Consider the following 26,837-nt stretch of genomic DNA (forward strand, 5'->3'; position numbering starts at 1 on the left):
TGGTTATGCAACTGAAACGGGAGCAAAAATGGTCATCATAACAATTTCCGAGTGTCACGAGCCAGACTCCATAATTCGGAGGTAAATACATTGAGTCCACAGTATTCGCGGGGGGGCTTCTTTAACGAGGGTTTTTTTTTTTTTTTTTTCTTTTTTTTTTCACTAGAACCAAGACCAATCGATACTACCCCAGCGGATACCAAAGTGGGACTAGGTGGGCTTAACCATCTCTGGTACGGGGAGCACCAATGACAGTGACTGGATTATCCCAGGCGAACGTGGGAACGCGGGCTACCGACTCTTCGGGAATAGTTTCTCCAATGACCACCTGAAAGTGCTCGGAATAATGGAGCCTCTCCGAAAGTGTTGTACTACTTATTACCATTATCATTTTAATGACATTGTCCAGGTTCTAATATCCCCTTCTCCAAAATTTTACTTCCCGCGCCGAAGTCGCTAGAAAGGTGGCACCCAGGCACTGGTCTAAAATTTTCCAACTACCCCAGGCTCCCCAGGCGCGGCCCCGTAAAGTGACTAAAATTTCTTTGATCCCAAGCCGGGGGAAACCAAGAACCAAGATCACGATACTTCCCCAGACAGCGCCAAGACTCGAAGATACTATGTACGTAACGAATAACGTCTGGACCACAGGCAACAATAACTTGAAGTCTACGATCGGTCAATCCAATTGATTAAATTCCCTCATTTCAGTTGCCCTGGATCCTTCTTTCGTCGCCTCTCACTTCCCTTAAACCCCCAATCCTAAGAGAGCGAGCGATGAACAACGAACCGAACAAGATGGATGAGAGAATATTGAGCATTGCTCAAGCCACCAATATGTCTGACTGAGTCAGAGCAAGCAGGTCGACAATCAAACTTAATTCTTAGCGCATGTCCTTGCCGGTGCTCCTTTTAATCCCTCATCCCAACATTCTGTAGCTCACTAGTGTGTAACTGGGTCACGAGTAAAGTCGGACATCTTCCCGATGCTGGGCCAGGCGGTCCGACGTAGGTAGCTGCCACCCCACGTTCGCGGTAACCCGATCTTCCTGGTCCTTACCTAGTAGCCTATAAGGATGGGTTGTCACGTATGAAGTCATCCACATACATAGTGTCCTTCGTTGAGATCGCGGGGTATGCAGTAGAAGAGGGGGATCGTGTCATTAATGCCCAAATTGAGAGAGGGGATATTAACGGAGTAGTTTCGTACGGCATTTAAGCGAATAGGATACATATCCAATCAGATGCTCCAACTTGGTGGTAATTATGTATTTCTCTCATCTAGGGGGCCGTCGAACTAGTTAGAGGTTCACTATGTGTCTACGATATTTGGTCGCTGTTTATACATAGGGCCAGGGATGGCATTGGCTCTAAGATGGTTTATATACTAGTATATATATATGTATATGTTTGTTTTGGAGCGGAAGGGGCATCCAGCCTGTCAGCATGTCTTACTGTTCGACCAATACGCTAATCTGCGCTCGTTATATAGTATATACGAAAACAACTCAGCTCAATGAGATGACCATCTCCATATAGTAATACCTGCATAGTCTGACAAGATAAGAGCGTCAACTTCCTGAAGATCATATAAAATCGGGAAGTTGCTCGTGGCTATGTATCAAGAATCGATTTTATTCACCAATAGGTTGTTAAACCCATCGTAACAATGTCGAAAACAACAATAAGCACAGATTTAGCAAACAGAGGACCAGTTCACACAGTGCACCGCCCGTGGGGAATAAAGAGACATGATCGTCATCAAAGTAAAGTCCGGAGAAGAACACATGGAAGAGAAAATATACAGAACAGAAAGGAAAATCATCAAGACAGAGGTAAATAGAGAAGACTGCTACCAGCAACTCTCAATTCTCACACACCACCGCGACCCATTCGCTCAATCGAACCCATGATACCACTGCGACCTGGGGTGAAGACAGCAATACCAGACTTTCCTCCACTATTCCCGCGGGCCTGTCGGCTTCCCGGTGCTGGAATCCTTGGTATCTTCTTTTCGCCGTTGCTAGACCCCGTGCTTGGGGGACGTATGCTGCTTGAACTGCTGCGGCTAATGCTCTGTCTGAAGTCCTCCGGTGCAACCTCAATTGGGGTTGGCTCGGGCGAATTATCTTCCTGTGGTCTCGGGGACTGGGGACCATCCTGTATAGACGGCTGATTCTGCTGGATTGCTAACCACTCATCCACAGCGGCGACAAGCTCGCCTTTCTCAGCCCGTTCGATTTTCAGCTCATGGTGCAACCGTTCACTGTCATCTTTGAGTGCACCCAGCTCCTGTTGTAATCCCTTGATTTGAGCCTCTAGGACACGTTTCTCTGCTTCATGCTCGTCCTTCTCCCGCGTGATCATGCTGATATCAGGCTGAGAGACTTCCGAAAGAGCTGCATCACGCTCAGCCTTGAGTCGCTCATTGTCTTTATAAGCCGCTTTTAATTTGTTCTCGGCTTCTCGCAGTCGTTTATCCCAACGTGCCTCATAGCTTTTCTTCAGGGCAGCTACCTTGGTCTCATGTTTGCTCTTATACAACGTGTGAAGCTCACGAGCAACCTTCTCAACAGCGTCTTGAACCTCCTTTGCCGTTTCCTCAGCAGTCTTGCCGTATTGCGCACTTTTAGAGGAACCCATATCGTTCGACGCTGGTTTGCGAGCCGAGCTTAATTGTGTCTCTAATTCAACCACCCTACTTTCTAACTTCTCCTTGCTCTTCTCCATTTCCTCAGCTCTTCTCATCAATTTTTCTCTCTCCCGTTCACCTTCCATCATTTCAGCCTTGACAGATTGCAAGACATCTTCCATCTCCTGACCCCTTCTCTGCCACCCAGCCTGTTCAATTTCTAGGGTCTCCCTCCGGGCAGCTTCATTCCGAAGCTCCTCTGATGTCTCCCCAACACGCCGTTCGGCGTCTGCAACAGCCTGCTTAAGACTAGCGACTTCCGCCTCTTTGCCACTGAGCGTAGCTTTGAGAGAAGAAATCTCCGAAAGAAAACCGGACTTCAGGGACTCTAGTTCCCGTGGTGTCACTGAAGGGATGGACCGGGGGGTTGGAGCAGCAGGAAGATCAAAGTCGAGTAATGACACTTTTGCAGGAGACCTGGTTGGTTCCCGGACAGTCCTTAATGGCGATCGCCGTGACGGAGAGTATCGCTCATTTTGCATGCTGTAGCGTTTGCGGGGGAAGAAGCTGGGCTGGTCTGATAAGTCAAGCAAGTTGGGAGTCTCGCTTGGATTTATGCTAACCCTTGCAGCTCTTTTTCTCGGCGTGGGTGAGCCAAAATCAACCAAGCCGCTTATTCTGGGGGATTTTCTAGTAGTGGTAGGAGTTCCTGGTTCATCCTTTCCGTCCAGATCACCGTGTAGCTTACTAGGTTGACCGGCCTTGAACGGAGAGTCGCCCCGAAGATGTGCAAATGTTGTCATGTCCACATTGGTAACAGCGGAAAACGTGCTGAGACAAGTTTCATCCATGGAGTCATTTGTGTCGTCAATCATATCATCGTCTTCTTCGTGCAAGCTTGTATCCTCCTTGTCGTTTGAAGTATCATTGCTATTGTTCTCGTGAATCACAGTGCTCATTCCTTCGTTGTGCTTTTCTTCCATTAGACTGTTTCCAATCTCTTGTCCAGCACTTTCTCTGCTGCTTTGTTCATTGTTGATGCTAACATCCTCATCGGCATAGACACTGATATCGGGCATATCTCTTCGAGCTGTGCCTTTCCTGTATCTATCGTCAAACGCGTCGTCCTCGGGCACATGTTCGTAGGACCGTTTCCTGGGGGTCGCCGACAATTGTTGGCTCCGGAGCATTTGGAAGTCGACTGTATCATCCCTAGCCTCATACTGAAATGGCGAGCTAGGTGGTAATATGGGATCAGTGTTATCGTAATCTAGGTCCTGCTCGTTCGGTTGTTGCGTAGCAGTATAGCTCTGACGCCTTTCAGTATCTGCGCTCAGATCATCCACCAATTTTCTCGGGCTCGAAAAGCCATTCTCTAGACTATCTTTCGGCGCGACAATATGATCAACGACATCCTCCTGCGCGACCAGACCGCTAATTCCTGGGGAAAAGGGCTGTGAATTCTGGCGCGAGGATGTTAAGGGAGACAGAGGTGTGGACATGACAAAGGGGTAATGGGTCGAAGAAGTGTAATAGCAGGTAGAGTAACTGTTCTGGAAGCCAGAGCAGATTAAAGCGCGATATACGAGAGCGGTATATGTGCAAGGCGTAAGAGGCCCATATGACACAACATTGAGAATGAGAGCAAGTCCAACCCCGAGTTTATTATTTTCGCCTGTTGCCGGGATGTTTGTAAACAAAGCTATTCCCATATAGGTATAGTATGGTTTTCGGGAGGGCGGTAAAAATTTACAAAATTCTCACCGCCCTAGGGTAAACACCTATGATATTGAGGTTTTATCTTGAGCTGGCAATATCTACATGGGGCCTCCCCACCACTCTAACAACGATAGTCTCCCTGCGCCTTATAGGAGGATTCCACAACCATGTATGTTTGTCACAACTGAGGCAGAATAGTGTCGATCTGCGTTATTTCTTTATCACTGAGGCTAACCTGCTTACTGTACTCCACCTCTCCACCTACGCTACTGTTATGGCGCCCTTATCACATAGTCGATTAAAGTAAGCTGGCTAGCAGCCCTTCTATCTGGCTACCTTCTCGAATCATTGGACCAGTTGTAGGCTAATCTTGATGATGCCCCATTGGAACCGAGGCAAGCGCCGCATTATCATCAAGCCGTCCGGGAATTTGTTGACATGTTAATGTACATATCTCACCCAACCAAGGGTGTAGGCGATATATGTGATTCTGTGATGGACTCACGCAACCACAACGCCATTCCCCAATACCTCAGCGGAGACCCTATTACACATTTAGCGCAACTGACAACTTACTCACTGGTATTACTAAATCTCCTAAGCTTACGGAGACTTCCAGCAAGTTCGACCTCCACGACGAGGACTTTAGTATCTTTGAAGGAGGCCCATTTTATATACTTGTCCGTGATGTCTATCTAGTAGGCTAAACAGAAGAAGGCCTTGCGCACCTTGGGTGTCCCATCAATTTAAAGGTAATGATAAATGTAGACAGGAGCTAGTCAAGGATTACCTTTCTTTCTTTTTCTTTTTCTTTTTTGGATTAGCTCTCGATCCTTATCGGCTTATCGGCGAACGGACGTTATGGAAAAATGACATTATTCGGACTCATACGTAAAACATAGAACGCCCAGACACCATGCAAACAAACAAATTCCAGAAATTTTTGCCCTTCAAATATGATCACAAGTCTAGGAGAGAGACAATAAAAGAAAGTGAGAAAAAGTATGTATGTACTGCTTCACCGCATGTTGCATAGAACCAGTCAATTGGTTGAGGAGTTCTCGGTGAGTACCCCTCAGCCTTATAATCATCCAGTCGTTGTCTGCGGCACCGTCTGTTCATCCCCTATATCATTAGGCATCCGGCGTGCCAACATCAGTACCTGTAACTATGATATGGACGGCGTCTCTCCGAGGGTGGGCCTCATTTGGCAGATAGTGGCAGGGGGCGGCTGGCTGGATTGTAGCGGACGAGTGTTTCTTTCGCTCCATGAACCACAGCTGCACGGCACCGACGATTGCGGCTAGAGTGCTTCCCCACCATGCGAGTGCAGTACAATCAAGTTCCGCACCGGTGCTGTACAAATAACCAGCGATAGGCGGGGCGATAGTGCGAGAAGCAGCTCCGGCGGAAGCAGCAAGGCCATTGATCTTTCCTAAGACAGAGTCGGAAGGGCTAGCTTGCTTAATAAGGATCAACAAGACGGGGTAATCAATGATTGCAAGGATATTGCGAACGACTAAACATCCATAAATGCCGAAGAACAACAGACTGCGCGGGAGAAAAATCAGGAATGGAACCATGAAATAAGCCACCGGATGAAGGATGGTCACAATCACGAAAAGTCTCCACACCCCCAAATAATGTGCCAATGCAGGGAAAATGACGCTTTGAATGAAGAGAGCAATGATGCCGTCGGTAGACATGATTAAGCCGACTGTTCTGGTTGAGAGACCAACACCGCCGGGGAACTTCAATATCGAGTTTCCAACAGTAGGAACGTCCCGTAAAGTCTTGTCCTGCAAAAAAATAGGCAATAAATGGTCATAAGTCATAGAGTGATAAGTGAAAATCGCTAATGCAACGATGAGCATCATGACTCGTTTCGTGAAGATGGTTTGTCTTTGTGGAATTTTCTCAGGCCTTGAACCGTCTGCCCGTACCAACCAATCCTCCTCGTCGTATAGGTGTACCTGGTTGAAAGTGCCGTATGATTCGGCTCGTAGGTCCGCTCCTGCATTGGCGGTCGCCCCAGCAGTCGCCAAAAGAGGGCGTTCTGCGGATCTGCCGTCGAGATTTTCGGTAGCAGTACAAGGCTGCATATCGGGATGAGTCTCTTGCAGGAAGAGCCAGCTGAAGAAGATACTGAGAAGGAGTAAGACAGAACAAACAAGGTTCGGCAGGAGATAAGGGAATCTGCCAAAGAGACCTTCACGATAAAACAAGGAAGGGAAACCTTCAGCAGGCTTTGCAAGTAACCCTCCGATAGCTGCCATGGTATACAGTATTAACATCTTCCGCTATGTTGTTTAGTCGACCAGTGCCCTTAATACATACCTGGCCCAATAATTGTGCCAATTGACCAAACAAATGGCATAACAGCATAAGCTCGAGCTACGCAATTGACCGTCAGCTAAGGTTCCAGCCATGGAAGTAATGTGGTAGGAAAAATCATACGTTCATGCTCAGGTCTTTTGACTAGTTCGCCGACCATAGTCTGGATGACACCGATATTTCCGTTTAAAATGCCCCCGAGGGCCCGACCAAAGAGAGCTACCCAAAAATTCGTCGCGAAGCCGACAATGAGAAGGGATGCCATGGTTCCGACGCAACCGGAGAGCAGGACAGGTTTGCGACCGACACGATCTGAGAGGCTTCCCCAAAACATACCGGTGAGCGCTTCGGCTAGTGAAAAGGCCGAGACAAGTATACCAGCAAAGAAGGAAGCATCGGATCCATTAGCCACATTGAAGTCCTTGACCATCACCCATGAGTATGGGAAGATGGAAGTCAAGGCAATAGGCTCCGCAACACGACATATTGCTGTAGTCAAACAAGCATCAGTACTTGTAAGTCAGAAAAGAACATCGAAGGTAACAAATGAAACGAAGAGAAGAGGAGTTTGAATTGTTTCACATACCTAGGAGGAATAGCTGAGTGGTTGGAAACTGGTCGTCCGAGGCAGGTTGTCTTCTCTGTTGTGTCAATACCATTATCTTTGGAAACGTCCAAGACTCTTACGGCTAGCCCTCCACAGAACGACAGGTCTCCTACTGAGACGATCCTTTTTCTAACCTCCTGTGAACTCTGTACAGAGAGTGATACCGCACTTTTCTTCTTCTCTTTTCCCTGTATTTCAATCCCGACTTGGCAAGCGCCCGAGATACGGGGGATAGAGATATAGAGAGGAAACGTATGATTAGGTGATGGAAGTACTAGTATGGCGTATCACAGTCGGAGAGTGTGCACAGTGTGAGGAAGAGACGGGAGGCAGGGAAGAAAAGTAGTAGAGCACCTATGAAATAGAGAGGAAAAGGTCAGGTTTATCTGCAGGTCTGTAAATGGTTCCAGGGTACTGCCATGTAAAACAGCGGAAGCAATTCATGGAATTACCGGCTCAACGGCTACCTTGATTGGAGACCCAGCTCAATGACAGTAGACTAGCCCCAGAAACGGAATAGCAAGGCTGCACATGATCATGGATCCGAGTCAAAGATTTGAACTAATGGAGATTAAAGTTTGAGCTGACTCGGACTTATTCTTCTTAAATTTCAGTTCATCGTTAATGGGGAATCACATACTACCGGATAGCGTTAATCGGAGTAGATGGGTTGATACCCCAGTGGAAGAGCTGACCAAGTATTTGCAATTAATTAGTAGGTAGGCACAGAGTATTGCTGTGGTGCTAAGGAGATGCGTACCATATACTTTATGTAATATGAAAGGATCGGTGGCGGACACTGGTCCTGTTTAGGTAACATTTCTCCCTACATCCTGGGCCTGTCTACGGTACACCAAGTGTAGCATGGCAAAATTTTCCGAATCCTGTGCCGTGATGTCCGAGACCCGCTGTGTAATTGGTAGCTTTGCCCATCTGGTCCAGCTGTACAAGCGAAGAGTGCCTAGAGCGTTCATCAGGGCTACTTTCTAATTCGATAGTGATTTCTGAAACCTCGCGTCATGCACTTTTAGCCTTGGATACTGTAGTACATACTCATGGCCTTGGAAGAATTTAGTTGTCTAGATTGTGGGTAACAAGTCCGCAACCTGTTCTTGACTGGTGGAGATTATACTCAAATAAGACCACTAGACCTGACCCTTACCTCGTAGAGCCATCTAGTGCTGGGCTCATCGCAAAAAAATTTCTCGTGTGCATGATGGTGAATGTGTCGGAGTTGGCAGTTTACATCTCATCAATAGAATGTACCCTAGATTCATCAGGTATCTATTCCATTCAAGCCGAGCGACTTCCTATACAGTACATTTTCCCTCAAGGAACCCCTGCCATCGGCACCGTTAAGACCCGTACATTTGCAATGTTTCCAGCATTTTGAAAAGCCGCTGGTTTGCAAAATAGATGTATTGATATGACTTAGCTGGCGTTGTGCCACTAATGTACATTGGTAGTGGCGACTGACTCTGGGTTCAGGATAAGGAACTTGCTCTGAACTACTCTATCGGCCTATCTTATCATTCAAAGCAGACATTTGAGCATGCCTGGGTTCCAGCTCATCGTCTGCATTACGCAAGAATGTCATGACTTCTGCTGACAAGACCTGTCAATTTGTAGGTGTCACACAGAAGCTACTACCGTAGCTATTTTAAGTCTTTAGAGCAGCTTTGTAAGGCGTTTCCACAAGCGTAAATTTCGTAACTATGAGTGTAAAAATATACAGTGAGTCTTGAAGTGTTCCGTAGAAGGTAGCTACTATACCCATTGTGGATATCTAGAAGAGGCTTAGTAGCAGGGCAAACATTATCGGTCCGCATTTTCAGACACAGGGATGTATGACCGCCGTTCCCTTGCTGCCTATCGACGTATTAGCCTTAATGCAAGCTGGGGATGTCAGTGATGGCCAGGACAAGGTTATTTGACATGCCTCGAGATACTTCTGTACCCATGGTTTGAAGACAGCCCATGCAAGCAGTCCGCTTGTAGCAATTATAAAAATGAACACAATGGCCTCGTCTTTCCTGGAGTCCCTCTCTGCATACCCGAACGGTTGGTCAGCACAAGTTGCAAGACAAGCAGGGGTATGTCGTACGGAAACATGTAGTAAATACATCCTCCTCTTTCGCATCTTTACACGTTGGTAAGTCATAATCAAGGCAAAACTTTCGATTGCAATCGTTGCAGCTCAGCGAGCGATATTTGTTGGCTCGTCTTTCATTTGTGTTGTCGTGATCATCGGTGGAGTCGCTACGGCCGAGGATACGGAAAAGGTTTGTTAGAGTGGTAGTGTCTGGTTTCGCAGGATCGAGTGGGATGATGGTGCTGTTAGAGAAACAGGTGCATTTGCAGAATGAGGCAGGAGCTTGGATAATTAGAATTTAGTCAAGTCATAGTTGGGTTCGATCGCAAATGGTCACTCACAAGATGCCAACGTGAAAGTTGTCAGTGACAAAAAAGCTACAGAAAGAAGAACAATACGAGATACAATGTCCCGGCAACGAAACATGACTGAGAAAATGGTAAGAGGTGGAAGGGTTCTTTCCCTCCTACTGACGAACGAATGTGTTATCAGTCGCGGTGATATAAAGCTTAGCCCACACACCGGATCCTTGTAATCACGTGATAGATATGTATATCAGTTCTACCTGTGCATGCACATTGATTTTTGAAATGCTATTTTGCCGGCAAATATCTCGATTGAAATAGCTAGGAGATATCCACATGATACTATAGAAAACATATCCAAGGACATTGGCCCTATGATTTCCCTTTCATGCCTTTCCGCCTATTCTCCCTTTGTCTCTGTTCTTTGGCAGCATCACGCCGTCTCCTCTTCCAGGCTCGGTTGTTATCTCCGCGATGCTCCCAGAACCATTTCGTGAACTCAGATTCATCCTTGAGTGCTGAGCCGAATTTTGGAACAGGTGTGTTGATGTATGGCTCATCATCCACATCCATAGAGTCATGTTGCTCTAGGCTATTCCACTTTTTATTTCGCCCAGCCAACGCTGTGTCAGGTGTGGGAGCAGCACTCCTCAGCTCACGGCTTTGTATATCCTTCTTCGTAAACGGAGTTTGCGGCTCTGTGACTTCCTGTGGTTCTTCCTCGGATTCCATATCTCCCTGTCCAAAGAAACTAAATTGCGCACTGGCATCTGGATCAGGCTTGACATCGGTAGTGCCGGGTGTGGGTTTCTTGAAAAGAGCTTCCAATGGATGGACTTCTTGAGAGTGTGGCTCATCACTTTTCTCCGCTTGAGCAACATCCTGGTCCGCCTTTGCTTCAGGGCCGGGAACCTTTTCAACACCCTGGGGCGTCGACTGTGCCCCCTGTTCATGCTGGTCATTGGAGATGTCTGACGTATCTGACGAACCGGATGTTACGCTTGCCTCGCTTTCTGAATCGGTCGCACTATCGTCGGATGACGTTGCCCCACTAGACGAGGTCCAATCCTCCGATTCGTCCGATTCGTCCGATTCTTTCAGATCAACACCTCCTCTAACGGCACATGCATCATCAAGGCTTTGGGAGCTCGCCTTAGCCTTGAGCGAAGACTTGGACTTCGGTCTCTCCTTCGCCCCTGCAATTTTCCCTGGTGTGTATTGATCACTTCTGATTCGATCGCTGGCCTGTTCTTTTATGTTCCCTGAACCGTCTATCCAGCCCTTACCCTCTTCGAAAGTAAACGTAGGTGCTGCTCCGTCACTATCTGTCCGTAGGAAACTCGGTTGTGTAACGGTCTTGGAAAACTCATGTACAACAGACTCCTGTAGAGATTTCTTCTTTTTCTTCTTTGACTGCTTGTCTTGCTCCACCTCAGCAGACGAGGCTCTGTTAGGAGGGATTTTGGTTCGGAATAAACATTCTGCCTTCTCGGTATACTTGGATTTCGCCTGTGACTTTCCAGTTCTATCATCCTTCTTCTTGTTTCTCTTCTCCTCCTTGCGCCTCTCTTTTAAGGAGCTCGTGGACTCTGTCCAGCCTCTCTTTACTTGGCGATCTGTTTGAAGCTCATATCCCTCTAAAACGTTACCGATATCCTTTTGCTTCTTTGTTTTCTTGCTTGACGGCGATACTTTGTTGAAAACTGCCTTATCGCTTTCGTCTTCGTTTTCGTCCCTCTGTCTTTTCTGCGGCCGAGCTACATCCACTTTGAACTTTCGACCTTTGAGGATTGACCCGTTGAGCTTCTTCTTGATTTTATCTGCCTCCATTGCTGGTAGCGTTACGTAGCCGTAGTTATTCTCCGGAAATGTCGGGATACTGTGGAAGGAGATTTCAGTGGCTAAGGGCCGAACGGACGAAGGTAATACGGAGGGAAGAAGTTCTGCGGTGAAAGGAGTGATGTGAAGGCGTTTATTTGCTGAAGGATCGGTCGTCATTTGTTATGACTGAGGATGGACCATATAGCGATGGCCTATCCAATAGGTAAGAAAAGGGGAGAAGGCCGTAAGGTGCCAATAAGAAGCAAAAGCAAAAAAAAAAAAAAAAAATGTAAGGTGACAACTGCAACCACCGTAAGCTGTGTGCCGATAGCTCTAGGTCAGAAAAAATGGCTAAGATTCTGTCGCATTCTATATTGAAACGAAATAAACAGACCGACCCTCAATTAGTGAGAGAGGCATGTGTAAAGGATCAATTCGGACCAACTATAGCATTGAAGTGATAAATAATTCTGTAGTAGATGATGGATTTTCCACCCGCTAATCCTAAACCTAAAAGGGACCGACCTGTGGCGCAGCAGTCAACGGTCTTAGCCACATATGATACTCAATGCCAAGTCTACGGTTTTGGGAATAGAGGACAGTACTGTACGTAATGTACGTACTAATTCCATATTCCATGCAATAGTTAATAGTTAGGGGGGACGATTAGTAATATCCTAGACTCAAGTAACAAGAGATACATACAATATCAAGAATCCAAGAAAATAACCGATGTTCTATTAAAAAAAAGATTTTGTTCTGTACAGTAGTGGAAGGATCCCTTCCAGTCTAGAACCATCAGAGCCAAGGGGTTCGCCCCTCTTACCACCATTAAGCATCCGACGAGTTGATGTAATACAAAGGCGTGGCGTCGCATTAGGACCTCTCATTCCTAAGGAGATGTATCATATTACAATTACAGCATTCTGTACCAATGCAATGGTGTGTACCACGTACTATTGAACTCAAAGTCACGATTAAGTCCTGTCCATCCATCATCACTCTTCTCGACCATCTTCTATTTCTTGTTATCTTTAGGTACCTTGTCTCCCGGCTTATGTATAGTTTCCAATACCAGTATCCACTACTGCAACTTAAGTATTTATCACTGCTTTCCCTTTCCAAAGTGCTCTCTTGTTACTCCCCGTCATATTTCACCCCCTGATTCGGCCCCATCCACCCGCGGTTAATTTGGCCCGCATTCTGATCTCATCGCCGCTTCGAGCAGCCAGCTAGCTTCTTTGTCGCTCACATGGCCACAGCGACTTTATTATCACCATTCTGTTCCCCTCCCCGCTCCAATAACTGAGGGTCTCACAGCCTACCGCTCCACTTTGACCCTTCTTGTTTCCACTTGGGAGTCTCACCCGGGGTAACTTCAAATCTCTAATTTATTCTCTTACTACTATCTTTCGGTCACTTCGCGTCGTCTCCGCTTTCTTATCCGGCATTCCGCAGCCTCCCCCAGATTCCCAGATTATCGACTGTCAAACTTCCCCATTTTGACCTTCCTCATACCAATTCCCATTCTCGGTGGAGATGGGTAATTCACAGACAAAAGAGGCCCGGCCACCCTTTACTCCAAATCGCCGAAGCCATGGCGGTGGACATGGAAGATCACCGTATGGCGACAGACATCATTCAGAGGGCTCCAGATCAACACGAGGCAGTAGACCAGATCTCTCCATTCTCGGAATAGGCGGAAGCTCAGAAAGAGATGTTGCGACCCTCGAGCATCGCCGAGAAACGAAGCAAGAGCGAGAGGCTCGCCGTTTGGAGAGGGAACGGGTGGCTCGGATTAAGGAACGGGAGCGTAGTATGAGGGAAGAACACGTCGATGGAGGTTACCTAGTTACGCAGGGTGTCTATACGGGAACGGAAGATTTCAACAAGGCTGTGGTGAGGCAGTTAATGGTAATATGGAATTCGCGCCAACTCTTTGATGCGATCAAGGCTAATTCTTCAGCGTAGATCGAACGACGACTTGCGCCCTTCTGGAGAGGCCTTAACGATTTCTCTGATTCTTGGACGGAGCATCAGCTAATGGCTGCCGCGCGAGGCCTGCCCATTCCACCGCCCGATGAAATCCCTTCAGAGCTAGAGTATAAGAATCCACCGAAAATCACAGAAGGGGCAAAGGAGTCGACTGATACGAAAGGAATTCAACATCTGACGGTTCCGATCACTTCAAGGTCACAATCCTATGGCTCCGATGCGTCCCAATCATCCACCCCAGCCCACTCCTTACCCTCCCCCACATCACCCCTAGCCTCAGGAACTTCGAGTTCGCCATTGTTTCGCACTCGGGCAAAGACACTCGCCTCTCTCACTACATCTAAACATGGCACCCAAGCCGACCCAGCGCCCCGGGAGATACAGCTCCCTCGCGACCCATTTGTCAATGGGCAGCCCATCGAGGCATACCTTTATAAAGACGCGGCTGAATGCCCCATCTGCTTCCTCTATTATCCTCCTTACCTAAACCGAACGAGGTGTTGCGACCAACCTATCTGCTCTGAATGCTTTGTACAGATCAAACGTCCCGACCCGCATCCTCCTGAGCATGGAGATTCCGATCCAAATGCCCCTGCTGCAGCTGCCGAGGGTGATGCTGCCGACAACCAGGATAGTCAACTTGTCTCGGAACCTGCAGCCTGCCCATTTTGCGTCCAGCCTGAATTTGGAGTGACATATGCGCCGCCACCCTTCCGCAGAGGACTCACATATGCTTCAGACCCTAGTGCCCGCCCAAATTTCACTTCCCCTGTATCGTCTACATCTTCACTTTCTTCTGGAAATGTTACAGCTGTTACGGGCCGGAGACGCGCTGCATCATTGTCTGCAAATGACCCTACGGTAATCACGACCGATAAGGTCCGTCCGGATTGGGCTCAAAAACTGGCCAACGCTCGTGCGCATGCTGCGCGGAGGTCTGCAGCGGCAACCGCTCTCCACACTGCAGCATATCTGATGAACTCGAACGGCAATGGAGGCGACTCTCGAACTTTCAATATTGGGCGGAGAGGCGTCATGCGGAGAGCTGGCGGTTCGGATCCCCACAGTTCTTCTAGCCGCACAGGCTCCCCGGCGCTCCAGGCTCTTGCATTCTTAACGGACCGACGCAGTGCTACAAACGACATGGACTCTGCTGAGGAAGGGTCTGGGAATATAGCGCCGCCACGCAATACTTCCCGGCGAAACCGTATTGACGATTTGGAGGAGATGATGATGATGGAGGCGATTAGGCTTAGTTTAGCCAGCGAGGAGGAGCGTCGTAAGAGGGAGGAGAAGGAAGCGAAAAAAGAAGCAAAAAAAAGAGAAAAGGAGGCCAAGAAGGCGGAAAAGACTGCCCGTAAGACCGGCCTTTACAGTACCAATGCAAGTGGATCCGCTTTGGACGTACCTACAGGGCTAGGAAGGGTTGCGAGCAGCTCTTCCTCTGTTATCGGCGAGGAAAGTACGCCTGCTGGCAAGGGTAAAGAAGTGGATCGTGCATCCCCGGAAGCCCCCATTGATGCTACGTCTACATGTTCCGTTACTGCGCCCGCTAGTATGAATGCTGTATACCCGCCTATGAATTCGGCAGATCAACATCAGTCTATGCAATCTTCCGTCCCACAAACCTCACCCAGGGAGCTTTCGAAACCGTCACATTTGCGACATGTCTCAAGTGCTTCTTCATCGTTCTCTTCTCTTGTTGAATCGATGTCTGGCGATCACACTGGGACCACAGAGGGGAATGGCTCGTCTACAGAACCGCTGTTCAATTTTCGGAGTCTAGCTGCCGTTATCGGCGATGAAGACAAAAGGGAGGAATCTGCAGAGCATGTAGAAAATACGTTATCAAATCCGCAAGCTGAGGGGTCTGCCTCGCGGTCCGTGCTTCCAGTGGATCATGCGCATACTGATGACTCGGTCTTTAATGCTGATGCAGCCACGCCCGCTGGATCGGACTTCGCGCTACAAGAGAGTCAAGGATATATGATACCTAAAGAGCTTGAAACACGTTCAGTCGAGATCACCGACTCTACGGGGAATCCCCAGGCCACGTCTTGAAGGTGTCAGAAGACTACCCCTTTCGTTGACATCATTACCATAACCCTCTTTTTGATTTACCTTTTTTATATGATCGTTTGGCTGTGGGAGAAGAAATGAGAGATTAGTGGTGCGAATTTGTCGGCGCAGGAGGCTTTTTAAGTGAAAAGCGATATTGCATTCCTTTTTCAGTCTTTTCCCCTTTTCTTTCTACGTTTGCTTGAAACTCTCATGATATTTGTATTCGCATGACCGGACCGGACGTTTCTTTCTTTATATACATACATTGGCATAGAACTTGTGTTACTTGATTGACGGTTCGTTCATATGTGTCGGGCGAGGTAGGCAGCCAGATTGCATACATACTACTCGATAGTGATGGCTAAGTTGTGCGTGCTGGCAAGGGCATTCTGCTTTGAGCAGGGTACAGATTGATTTGTCCCATGCTAGTAGTCAGTCTGAATAGATTTTGGGAGTGATTTATATTGTGTTTTTGTAAAGAGGGCGCATCGATATACACAAGGGTGATAGGAGGACAAGTGGAAAGGGAGTGAGTGGCTGGTGGGGGGGGAGAGCAGTCAAGCGAGTCAAGTCAGTAAGAAAAAAAAATCAAATCAAGGAAATGAATGAATGGATGGCGGGGTTTAGCAAAAAACGAATTATAATTCCGATGCGGGGAATCGAACCCCGAGCTGCTGTGTGAGAGACAGCGATGTTAACCATTACACCACATCGGAGTGGATATGCTAATAGTTCTAGTATTAATAATTCATAAGACTACTAAGGCTAAGGCCTCAGATCTTATTCTAGGTTTTCTTTAGCTGCGACCTCACGCCACCACAACGATCTAATTCATGTGAAGAGGGAGGAAATGAAAAAATATAAGTTACATCACATGAACACCGGTTCATGAGTTTTTGAATCCAATTTTCATCCATATAACATGAATTTTTATCTTTTTTTTTTTATCAGAATAGTTGGCTGTAAGGATTTCAATTGTGTGGTCAATCATTTAAATTTTCTTTTACCTGTTGGAGCAATTTCATTTGCTGCTCCAAGATTAGCACGGAACGATGAATACCAACAAAGTATGACGCCAGATCTTATAAGGATCAACATATCTGCATCGCTTCTGAATGGATCGGCCATTGCTTTTTCCAGGTATGTATTTCCATTATCTTGCCAAGTTTGGTCAGCTCTACGGAGCACTCCGTATCTGATATCCAATCGATCTTCGCCGTAATTCCTTCACCAGTAATCTATACTTTCCCATCCACCATGACCCTGATAATCTACTTATCAACGAATGACTACTGGAACCAAAGATTCATAGAGCCATAAAGGGTCACTATCGGTAGACTCGTCATGTAATAACGGCGCTATCTTGAAATCCCTGTATTTTATGTTATTTTATTTTTCCTTTGGTTCAAGACTGTAACGGACTATCATCCGAACTAAAAGGTAGTTCGATCCAGTAAATCGATGGATCCATTCCACGGTTCAGCTTGGTCTCTGGTTTGTTCCTAACTCGACCCAGATTAATCAAAGTGTTTTTCTTTTCCCTCTCTGTGTTCCTCCTCTAATTTTCCTTCCTTGTATTCATTACCACTGTGTACATTATCTGCATCGTCTGATCTCAGTAAGTCGCAGGCTTGCCGAGTACTCATACTCTTCCGCTGATACCAATCGCGCAGTCTCTTTGTTATCAATTACGGAGTGAATTGCGCTGATACACACCGACGTCAGCCGGCATTGGTGTTTTCCCGTCCGTTCTTACCATTGCAATCCACGAAGCGATCAGAAGAAGGTACAGAGGAAGGTGATAAATAAGCAAAGAGAGAAAGAAAAGAAAAGAAAGAAAAGAAAGAAAAAAAAAAGAAGAAGAAGAACAATAATCATGGCTATTCTCGACAAGGAAAGCCGTTCACGCGGTCTCCGAATGCCATCACTTTCTGCAATAAAATCCAGAAAGAAAAACGCCGAATCACCACCACGGAGAGATTCAAGTTCCGATGAAGTCGTGATACCAGCACGAATGGACTCGGCACCGGGCCGATTTCTTCACTCGCAAGAGAAGGACCTGCCGCCCAACCCGCTGCCTTCTCCTCCCCCATTCCCCTCTGCCCCAGCCGACTCATTGTCAAACCAGTCGCCGTACCATCACATCAATCCTACCCCTAAATATGAAGACCGCCCGCTTCCCAAATTTCCTCGAGTTCCAGTTCCCAAGCGGGAGGAGCCGCCGGCTCCGGTTCCTGCTCTGGTTCCTGCTCCAGCTCCCGTACAACAAGTAACTCCTCCGTCCAGTGAAGATCATTACCCTATCCACTATCAGGAACACATTCAGCCGATTGAGGACCCGCTAGAGAGCTTTATTCCCGAGCCAGAGCCAGAGCCAGGAGTGGATGGTACCAGTGCATCTGTCGAACCGGTTTCGAGCGAAGAGAGTAATGGACCATGGACACCACCAGACTACGAGCCCATCGCCGCACCTCTAAATCAATTACACTATGCCTGCTATCAGGAACATCGGTCAATGCCCACTGCCAACAACCTCTGGCATCCTCTTCCATGTATGACCTGCCAGAAGTATGATCGAAAAGTTCGACACCGATGCGTTTTCTGTTGCCTGCGCATTTGCGCCAGTTGTTATCAGACGCTACAGAAATGCCCGAATCGCTCCCTGGCGCAGCTGATGAAAACGATACCTTCCCACGAGTAGCTGCTCACTCCTCACTGATCGTTGCTCGGATCTCTGTCCAGGATATGGGCATAGGTTTTATGGTTTAATTTCTTATACATACTTTCGGGGTGATAATTTATAGTCCAATTTCGTTGTTCTCTCGTTGCCAGGGCTTGCTATCTGTTCATGCTATGATACGTTAAGGAATCTTTGCAGGTATTTCGCCGTTATTTATTGTACATACGGTCACGGGGGGCCGTGTTTTAGGTCAATGTATAGTTACTAGGAGTTCGCGTATACAGTATAGATTAATTTTGATTTGACATTCCCTTTCTAACATCTATATATAAGCATATGAAGTAACATTGGATGTGATTTTTTTAAGTATTATATGATACAGGTAAGTCATTAATCATGATCCTCCTCGGTCACACCTGGACATCCCTCCATTTCTCCGGTCTCATAGCGAAATTTACACCAAAAGCAGTAATGGTGTGTCTCGCGCAGATACTGCACTATCCGGGCCAGTCGCTCGCTCGGCTCGAGTGCATTAAACTCGTCCAGTTCTGGGTCTTCTTCGTCAAGCTCCTGCTCAAGGATAGTTGAGATGTCAGGTTTGTTGTCGAGCGCCACTTTATCCTCCCGTTCCAGCGTCGGGTCGTCGTCATACCCTGGTAACCGCGGGTTGGGGAAGAATGACGATGGCAGGGACGTTTGCAATAGATGCCGAGCCTGGATGGAACGTTCTTTCTCCTCCCGCTCACGGACGAGCCCGCGATATAGGATGTTGACTTGCGAGGTCGGTTTGACCTTGACCTTCGGCTGCGGGTTATTTGATCCACTGGTCGTATCTTCAGATTCCTCTTCTTCATGTTCAGTCGGGGTCTTTCCACGCTTCGTTTGGACGGTCTTCCCATCTCCTGTCTCTGCCTCCGCATCCAGTCGTTCGGCAACCTTCTGCGCAGCGTGAAATTGAGCTTCTGTACGTCGCGTCTCCCGCTCAATGCGGACGCGATCACGGTAATCACCCTCTTCCTGCTTTACTTTCTTCACTGCCTCTTCAGCCTCTTCCCGGAACTTGCGTTTTTTTTCAGTGTCCAGACCAATACCACCCCGGTCCTCCTTGAACACCAAATTGAGTGGCTCTGCTCGGCCGCCGATTTTGCTATCGGATTTTTGATTTGATACTCTCTCACCTTGGGATTTACCTAATGCTTGTCCTGGCTTGAACCCCAATTTGGCCATCATTTGGAATCCCTTGTTGGAGGGGTTAAGCGTGCTGGTGGCTAAGGCGGCATCACGACGTTCGGCTTCCTGGGCTGCACGTTCTGCTTTGGATGGGACTTTAGCTCGAGCTTCGGCCTGGGTAGAGAAGAGGAATATATCAGTACATATGCGCGCCCTGGAGATATGAGGGAAACAGAGAATAAGGGATGTATGGGCATCAGCACATGCTACCTACCTCTCTCTGTTGTCGGCGTTTTTTCTGGGTAAACGTTTCTTTCTGCTGCGGCTCCTCAATCACCATAGACATGTAATCATCCTCCTCTTCGTCCCCTACATCAGGTGCGGGGTTCTGATGAGGGGCCATTCCCGGCGAAGACGCGACGCGAAACGGACACAGAAGTAGACCCGGAAATACGGATGAGAGACAAACGATGCGGGAGTTAGCTCGAAGATTAGATCATGTATAAGCCCGGCACGGCAATGTTTTCTTCAAGCGGAGAATGTCCGAGTAAACCAGGTAGTCTTCTTGTTGGTTGAATCCTTTGGGTTTTCAATTGCGGGGAAGAAAATAGATTGCGGTTTGTTCAATGCGGAGGAAGTTTGTTCTCCATTTAATATCTGATTGGTCTATTTTCTCATTCCGGCCCCATAATGAAGAGTACCCAGGAATACACCTTGTGTAGTATCACTCGGCTATATCTATTCTTAATTGAACTGATTCGGAGCATTGCCTCTAAACGTCGATGCTTTAGCGTCAAGCACTGTCCACCCAATCAGCTCTCCACAAGGTGTCCAATAAATGGGGTCAACCAGCTCATTTCCCCTCCTACTCCCTAGGCATTGCCGATTAAAGTCGGTACGCGCGGTGACACCATTGATGGCCAATTTTTGCCTAACGATGGCTCGAGTCGGCTACTGAACCTTTTTCTGTAACTCTGGCCACTGGCGTCCTTGGTATTGATCAGTTGTCTCATTTAGTGTATAGTTGGAGAGCATGCTAGCTCTCATGTGTGCCATACGGTGGTGATCACTGGCCGGTAAGCCGTCAGGCTAGCTAAGGGCTTGCAGCGGGAATGTTAAAAAGACAGGCAGAGCCTACCAGTAACTGTGTTTCCTGGATTTAGGCTCCCTATTCACATATCAGAAGTGGGCACGGGGTAGAGTTGCAAATGCTTTCGGAATGGCACGATACATTACATTTGCCCAATTCTTCCTATTGTTCTGCTTAGCGGCTGCTCAAGAAGTGGTGGTAGACCTTGAGTACGCTCGGTATAGGGGCAAAGCGCTCTCGAACGGTTTAGTACAATGGCTGGGAATTCGATATGCCGCTCCTCCTACAGGACCATTACGCTTCTCTGCCCCACAGAATCCAAGCGTGGTAGCTGGAATCCAGAATGCATTTGAGGTAGGATTGCTTATCCGGTATTACATACCGCACGAGAGCTGATGCTCTCTCTTAAGCACGGCCCTACGTGTATTCCCACTAGCGAATATCCGATTCCCGAAGATACATCGGAGGACTGCCTGTTTCTAGATGTGTATTCCCCTTATAGAGCTGGTAACCATTCAAAGTTGCTGCCGGTATTCGTTTGGATCCAGGGCGGGGGCTTCAATCAGAATTCGAATCCGAATTATAATGGTACCGGCTTGATACAAGCGTCTGGTATGGGAATCGTTGTGGTTACTTTCAATTATCGTGTTGGCCCGTATGGATTTCTCTCAGGGAGAGAGATTCTACAAGACGGAAGTGTGAACAACGGCCTAAAGGACCAAATCAAAGTCTTAGAGTGGGTTCAGAAACATATACACAAGGTTAGAGCTTAGATACTGGCAGCAACATGACAATGCTAACGAATCCTCCAAAGTTTGGCGGCAACCCCAAACATGTGGTTGTAGGTGGTGCTAGCGCAGGAGGCGCCTCCATCACCCTTCTTCTCTCAGCTTATGGTGGAAGGGACGATGGTCTCTTTCACGCTGCTGCTGCGGAGTCGCAAAGCTTTGCTACCATGCTTAGTTTAAAACAAAGTCAATTTGCATACAACAACCTAGTCATCCGCACTGGCTGTGCAAGTGATGCCGACACGCTGGAATGCTTGCGTGGTCTGGACGCGGAGATCCTTCAGCGTGGAAACATCAACACACCCTTGCCTCATGCACAACAGGCGCCCCTATATCTATACGGACCAGTGGTTGACGGTGATCTTGTTTCCGATTATACGTACCGTCTGTTCCACCAGGGCCGTTTTATCAAGGTTCCTGTGATATTCGGGGACGACACGAATGAAGGCACCATATTTGTTCCCAAGAATGTTTCCAACGTTGGGGAAGCAGATACGTTCATCCAGAATCAATTCCCAACCATTAAATTGGAGCAATTTGCTGCAATCAACGCCTGGTACCTCCATGAGAACCAGACGCGCCAATTTCCCGACGCTGGGCCTTATTGGAGACCTGCAAGCAATGCATATGGTGAGATGCGGTATATCTGCCCCGGTATTGACCTGTCGTCTATCTACGCCAGGGCCGGGATCAACAGTTGGAACTATCACTACGCCGTACAAGACCCAGACTTGAAAGAATCTGGCCTCGGTGTAGATCATACAGTGGAAATCAACGCTATTTGGGGCCCAAATTATGTCACAGGAGAACCGCCCTCATCTTACTTCACTACCAATGCGCCAATTATACCCGTTATGCAAGGTTACTGGACAAGCTTCATCAAGACATTTGATCCAAATCCTCATCGTTACCCTGGGAGTCCACAATGGTCTACTTGGGGTAATGAAGGGTATCAGCGCATCTTCATCAGAACAAACGAAACCAGGATGGAGGAAGTACCGGTGGATCAGAGGGAACGATGTGAATATTTGATCAGCATCGGACCAGAGCTTCAGCAGTAATACCAACTGTACCTATCTTGACTGCTACTCAATCTACATAACTCTTGTAACCAACATAGGCAATTGGGATATATTTGACATAACGGAAAGAGTTCTTTTGTTCGGCAGCCTTGACAAATAAATAATAAAGAGTATATACACATGTTCGGCATGCAAAGTCTAAGCACCAACATAATGATAATGATACCTGAAACCCAACCAAAACCAACCAGAATGTCATGACTAGCGACATGTTTACCGCTTGCCCTGGCGCAACCTCCTCTCCCTCTCGTAAGCATTGGCCTCTCTGCCCTCCTGGTTCTGTACTTCGGCCACAAGTCGTTTGTATTTCTTCTCGTACTCGGCATCGCGCTCCTTCTTTTCGCGCAGCTTCTCGCGCGCAATGAAGTTGGCATCCTTGCGTAGTTCCCGCATGGCGCCCTTGCGCTCGCGCTTGTACTCGGCCTTGAGCCGGTTGGCTTCCGCACGCTCGCGGTTGGGGTCGTAGTGCTTGTCCGGGTTGAAAGTATCCTCGAATTTGGGAATAGCGGTTTTAATAGCCAGCGGGCGGTGATCATGGAGTAGAAGCGGGCGGCGAGTAAGGCGGGCTTTCGAGGTGTGGCCATCGAGTTTATCGAGGGTCGACTGCAGGGTATCTTGAACGACGGAGGGAATCTTACCCTTGCAGGATCGGTTCAGGAAGCGGAGAACTTTCTGAGCTTGATCGAAGATCTCAAGGAAGGCTGATATGTCTGACCACATATCGGAGGCGGTGCTGAGGAGAGAGATGAATGTGTTTATGAGGGAAAGTTTGAGCTCTTCTTGGGCCTTCGGGCTGTCCGGGCCAGTAATGTCCCAGAATTGAAGTTTCCTCGACTTCAGCGACTTGGAGATCTTCAGTCGTAGAGATTCCTCCGGACTACGAGACGGGAAGAGGCCGAGGCTGCTCTTTGGCTCCTCCGGGGCAAGGTTACACAGGGCGTTGAGGACGTAGTTGATCAATTCGGGCATGTAGCGCTTGGAAACTAATTGGTATTGGAGAACCAGGCTTGCGGCATATGCACCTGTTGCGAAATCTGCGAGAGTGTTCACGGCACCCTGACCTAGGTACCGCGAAAGGCACAGGTGTGCCGGCGTTGCGACGGCGTGGAAGTGATCAGAGGTTGGGAAGGTAGTGGCAATTCCGGTTAGAATGACTAGGTCACTGGGCCGGAGACTAAGTGGCCGGTCTGCTGCGATTTCACGTAGACGAGCCCTGAACTCCTGAGAGACGCTCTCGGGGTGGCTCTTTGCTAGAGAGTGTACGTGACGGAAGATGTTCTCAAGAATGGCAAAAGGAGGATGCTCAGGCTGTTCGGCCATGTAGGCGACATGCTGGATAAGGATGCGGGAAAATTGGCCAAGCTTCTTCTTATTGTCCGGGTGCAGACGATGATGGTGCAGAGCTCGGATTCTCTGAACGACCACCGGAAGGTCCGCCATGGGCACATCTTGAATGACCTGGAGGAACTCTTCATGATTCTTCGGGCAAGGGTATGTATAAGCCAACCCTTCATTAGCTTCTGGTGCATCAGCTGCAGCAGGGGCTTCTCCGGTGTTATCGGTAGGGAGAGTAAAGCCGTTGATAAGCTCGTCTTCTTCGTCCTCTTCCATTTCCTCTTCAGACTCCTCTGCAGATAATACCTCCTCATCACTGTCACCAATTGATAAGCTAACATCTGATCTCGTCTCGACAAGATCATCATCGATTATAAAATCATCCTCGTCTTCGACGCTAAGCTCAGGGCGGGTACTGATCTGACCAGAAGACTGTTGCAACCCAAAAGCCTTCGCGTCATCTGGGATGGATTCGTCTTCAGACATCTCACTTCCTTCCTCCTCCACCTCTTCTTCTTCGTCTTCCTCTTCCGACTCGCCTACTTCCTCGCCGCGCATTCTCCGAACTCGCTCTTCTTCTAGAGCCTTCAGCCGCTCTGCTTCCTCCGCGGCCTTCTCCTCCTCTGTCTTTGTGCGGTCCGTTGGCTTGGATCGCTTATCGAACGTTAGTTGCTTTAGGCGCTGGTCATACTCCTTTTCGGTATCTCCTTTAGCTATGCCCTCCATAAGAGCAGCGCGATCTGGGTTCATAGATGCCAGATCACTCTTCGGAGGTTCTGGCTTTGGCGGTGGCTTCACTCCTCTTAGCATTTCGAAAAGATCAGGAAGTCCTTTGTCGAGTTCTTCACGGAGATCGTCATCGTCCTCCTTAGCTTTTTGCCGCTCATACTTGTGAAGTTTCGACTTGGCAATGACCTCCTTCATAACTTCGTGTTTAGATTTCTTTCGTTCAGGATGTTCTTCCCCGTCTTCTAGATCCTCTGGCCCATCCATCTCGCCATCATCAAAGAAAACTCGTTTCCTTTTCCGGGCTGCTTCGGTATCCGAGGCATCATCTTCCAGCCCGCCCAAGTCACCCTCTTGAAAATCGTCTTGGTCGATATCGTTCAAAGACTGGCCTTTGTGTGTGAGTTGGAACTCTTCTTCCTCATCATCCCCTTCCAGATTGAACATTGATTCCTTCCGCATCTTGCGCTGACTTGCTCTGGCATAACGTTCGGCGGCTCTCTCTTCAGGCGTCATAGTCGGATCATCTTCACCGAATCGGCGATCTAATATACCACCGACCTTGTTTCTCTTCTCCATTTCTCGTAATAGCGTTTGACGTCTCTGTATGAGTAGAACCGTTATTAAATAATGTGAAACATAAAGCTGCGATGAAACTTACTTTTTCTTCTCCCAGTGACTTGGTAACACCAGGTCGCGCACGCGAAGCAGCTGTGCCTGAATTTCCATCTCGAGTTGTCACATCAAATTTTGTTCGTGTGCCCCCCGCTTTGATTTCGAACGGATTGAACCGGTCTCGAATTGACTGCAAAGCGGCATTGCGCTGGACCCGATTTTGCGCCGCTGCGCCACTCTTCGCATTCTGGCGTTTTTGCTTTTTCGATTGCTGTGGCCCCAGAACTCCACTCTCACGGAGAGAGGCCTTGAGCTGCTTCAACTGCGACGGCGGCATATCTGCGTGCTGAAGTTGACGCAAAAGCGTTCTGTTTCTCCTTCGAAATTTTTGGCGGCGGCAGTATGTCCGAAAAAAAGTTATACTCACCGCTTTTATGTGCTGAATTCTGCCGGTTTGTCTTTAGATCGTCATTACTCTCCGCTTTTCTACAATACCATGAGTATAGATCGTTCTTGTTCTCATACCGAACCATGCCCTCTCATATGAACGATAGGCTGCTATGGCTATGCCTAGGTAAGGTTCTCACGATTTGATTATGGCAAGTGAATGGGCCGCTGAACTCATAGGTGTTTCTCTTTTCTTCGCTGTTCGCGGCATAGTCACGGACCTCCGCCGAGTGCGAGATCTGACGGAGATTAAGCATGTCGAGAAGGAAGATAAGATGATCAGTGAAGGCACGGAGGATGGTTGGTTACATCTTTTTGGAAGTGGTTTATCCAGTGGCTAATTGACCAACAGCCCTCAAACTGGACACATTACTCAAGCTCTCTGAGAGCACAAGTTACGACCTCCGGGCAGCGTATGGCAGCTCCAGTGTACACAGTCCGCACTATAGACACTAATGTACTTTATAGTGCTTTGCGTATCATCGCTGAAAGATCTACAAAGGGAGAAACGCGAGATTTGCTTCTGAGGGACCTTGCTAGCACAGACACAGAGAGACGAAGCAAAGCCCTTAGTGCGATGTACTTTTTAGTATCTAATCGCTCACGTACGGATCTTGCATATTCAGCTTCGTGATATCTCAAGTTGATGCTGACTGCTACGATTTAGTTTCTCGGACTTCCGTATGTGCTAGACTGAAAGATCCGCTTACATACAACGCTCTTGTCGACTGTCTCTGCAATTTCCTCAACGAACATACCGAAGAGACCTCCACCACAGTATCACCCATTTTACCTAAAACTAGACCTCTCGGGGAGAAGAAGGCGCTTGGTATACTGAATCTGGTTCTTCCAGAAAATGTGCCCGCAGCTCTGGAGGCTGGTATCGTCAGTCGTTGGCTGTCAAAATATCCGTTTCCCTGCGCGCTTTCGGAGCCGTCGCGCCGGCAAGATGTAGTGATACTCATGAAGACCTGGTGGTCTGATGATACTCTTATGAGTTCAATATTTAGCACACTCTCTTCTCATTCAGATGGCACGAAGCAATTACGCAAATATGGTCTGATGGGTAGCATGATTGAAGAAAACGACCAGGATGATGACGACAGTGACATATGGATGGTAGATGGCGATGATACTGCAGGCTCAGGTCGAGTCCCGGGGAGGCGCTTGCGGGAACGGAGTGCTGAGGAGCAGGCTGTGAGGAGACGAAGGAGAGAGGCTATGGTGTTGAGTGATGGGGGACGACCACTTGGTCACGACGATATCATTCAACTGCCTATCTCCGAATGATTCACGACGGGTTTCCTTTATATTTTCTCCATCGTGAGAGGAATGGAC

At 48.0% G+C, this 26,837-nt stretch overlaps 10 protein-coding genes and 1 non-coding gene across 11 annotated transcripts; 4 read left to right on the top strand and 7 right to left on the bottom strand.

The window, feature by feature from the left end:
• Positions 1-107: 107 nt before the first annotated feature.
• Positions 108-5,234, bottom strand: F9C07_2174850 (uncharacterized protein). The gene is made up of 2 exons (XM_041287479.2): positions 4,597-5,234; positions 108-4,520 (listed from the first exon to the last, which is right to left on the bottom strand). The coding sequence occupies exon 2, from the start codon at positions 4,342-4,344 to the stop codon at positions 1,873-1,875; it is 2,472 nt and encodes an 823-aa protein (XP_041151120.2). The 5' UTR covers positions 4,345-4,520; positions 4,597-5,234; the 3' UTR covers positions 108-1,872.
• A 250-nt stretch (positions 5,235-5,484) lies between these two features.
• On the bottom strand, positions 5,485-7,344 carry F9C07_13307 (permease of the major facilitator superfamily; the record flags this gene model as incomplete). Its single annotated transcript, XM_041295256.1, has 4 exons — positions 5,485-6,620; positions 6,689-6,745; positions 6,809-7,174; positions 7,272-7,344. The coding sequence occupies 4 exons, from the start codon at positions 7,342-7,344 to the stop codon at positions 5,485-5,487; spliced, it is 1,632 nt and encodes a 543-aa protein (XP_041151119.1).
• A 1,735-nt stretch (positions 7,345-9,079) lies between these two features.
• Positions 9,080-9,661, bottom strand: F9C07_13306 (uncharacterized protein). Its single transcript, XM_071507973.1, has 2 exons — positions 9,232-9,661; positions 9,080-9,161 (listed from the first exon to the last, which is right to left on the bottom strand). The coding sequence occupies exons 1-2, from the start codon at positions 9,451-9,453 to the stop codon at positions 9,108-9,110; spliced, it is 276 nt and encodes a 91-aa protein (XP_071367405.1). The 5' UTR covers positions 9,454-9,661; the 3' UTR covers positions 9,080-9,107.
• A 235-nt stretch (positions 9,662-9,896) lies between these two features.
• On the bottom strand, positions 9,897-11,979 carry F9C07_1947422 (suppressor protein). Its single transcript, XM_041287478.2, has one exon. The coding sequence runs from the start codon at positions 11,685-11,687 to the stop codon at positions 10,062-10,064; it is 1,626 nt and encodes a 541-aa protein (XP_041151118.1). The 5' UTR covers positions 11,688-11,979; the 3' UTR covers positions 9,897-10,061.
• A 188-nt stretch (positions 11,980-12,167) lies between these two features.
• On the top strand, positions 12,168-16,250 carry F9C07_2287477 (putative Zn-finger protein). Its single transcript, XM_071510907.1, has 2 exons — positions 12,168-13,424; positions 13,482-16,250. The coding sequence occupies exons 1-2, from the start codon at positions 13,050-13,052 to the stop codon at positions 15,564-15,566; spliced, it is 2,460 nt and encodes an 819-aa protein (XP_071367406.1). The 5' UTR covers positions 12,168-13,049; the 3' UTR covers positions 15,567-16,250.
• F9C07_t240 lies at positions 16,211-16,282 on the bottom strand. Its single transcript has one exon. It is a non-coding gene; the product is annotated as a tRNA-Glu (tRNA).
• A 1,160-nt stretch (positions 16,283-17,442) lies between these two features.
• F9C07_13303 (uncharacterized protein) lies at positions 17,443-18,267 on the top strand (the record flags this gene model as incomplete). The annotated part of the gene is made up of 1 exon (XM_071507972.1): positions 17,443-18,267. The coding sequence occupies one exon, from the start codon at positions 17,443-17,445 to the stop codon at positions 18,265-18,267; it is 825 nt and encodes a 274-aa protein (XP_071367407.1).
• Positions 18,268-18,565: 298 nt separating this feature from the next.
• F9C07_2287479 (uncharacterized protein) lies at positions 18,566-20,142 on the bottom strand. The gene is made up of 2 exons (XM_041295255.2): positions 19,691-20,142; positions 18,566-19,590 (listed from the first exon to the last, which is right to left on the bottom strand). The coding sequence occupies exons 1-2, from the start codon at positions 19,817-19,819 to the stop codon at positions 18,637-18,639; spliced, it is 1,083 nt and encodes a 360-aa protein (XP_041151115.1). The 5' UTR covers positions 19,820-20,142; the 3' UTR covers positions 18,566-18,636.
• On the bottom strand, positions 20,143-25,453 carry F9C07_2287481 (nucleolar protein). Its single transcript, XM_041295254.2, has 3 exons — positions 25,099-25,453; positions 21,321-25,040; positions 20,143-21,267 (listed from the first exon to the last, which is right to left on the bottom strand). Exons 1-2 carry the CDS (start codon positions 25,387-25,389, stop codon positions 22,590-22,592), a joined length of 2,742 nt encoding a protein of 913 aa, XP_041151113.1. The 5' UTR covers positions 25,390-25,453; the 3' UTR covers positions 20,143-21,267; positions 21,321-22,589.
• Positions 20,636-22,355, top strand: F9C07_13301 (putative triacylglycerol lipase; the record flags this gene model as incomplete). Its single annotated transcript, XM_041295247.1, has 3 exons — positions 20,636-20,860; positions 20,917-21,267; positions 21,321-22,355. 3 exons carry the CDS (start codon positions 20,636-20,638, stop codon positions 22,353-22,355), a joined length of 1,611 nt encoding a protein of 536 aa, XP_041151114.1.
• A 130-nt stretch (positions 25,454-25,583) lies between the features above and the next one.
• On the top strand, positions 25,584-26,828 carry F9C07_13299 (uncharacterized protein; the record flags this gene model as incomplete). Its single annotated transcript, XM_041287481.2, has 5 exons — positions 25,584-25,626; positions 25,680-25,799; positions 25,852-25,912; positions 25,968-26,104; positions 26,167-26,828. 5 exons carry the CDS (start codon positions 25,584-25,586, stop codon positions 26,787-26,789), a joined length of 984 nt encoding a protein of 327 aa, XP_041151112.1. The 3' UTR covers positions 26,790-26,828.
• Between the last annotated feature and the right edge of the window lie 9 nt (positions 26,829-26,837).

Source organism: Aspergillus flavus, chromosome 8 (genome assembly GCF_009017415.1).
Source record: "Aspergillus flavus chromosome 8, complete sequence".
NCBI lineage: Eukaryota > Fungi > Ascomycota > Eurotiomycetes > Eurotiales > Aspergillaceae > Aspergillus > Aspergillus flavus.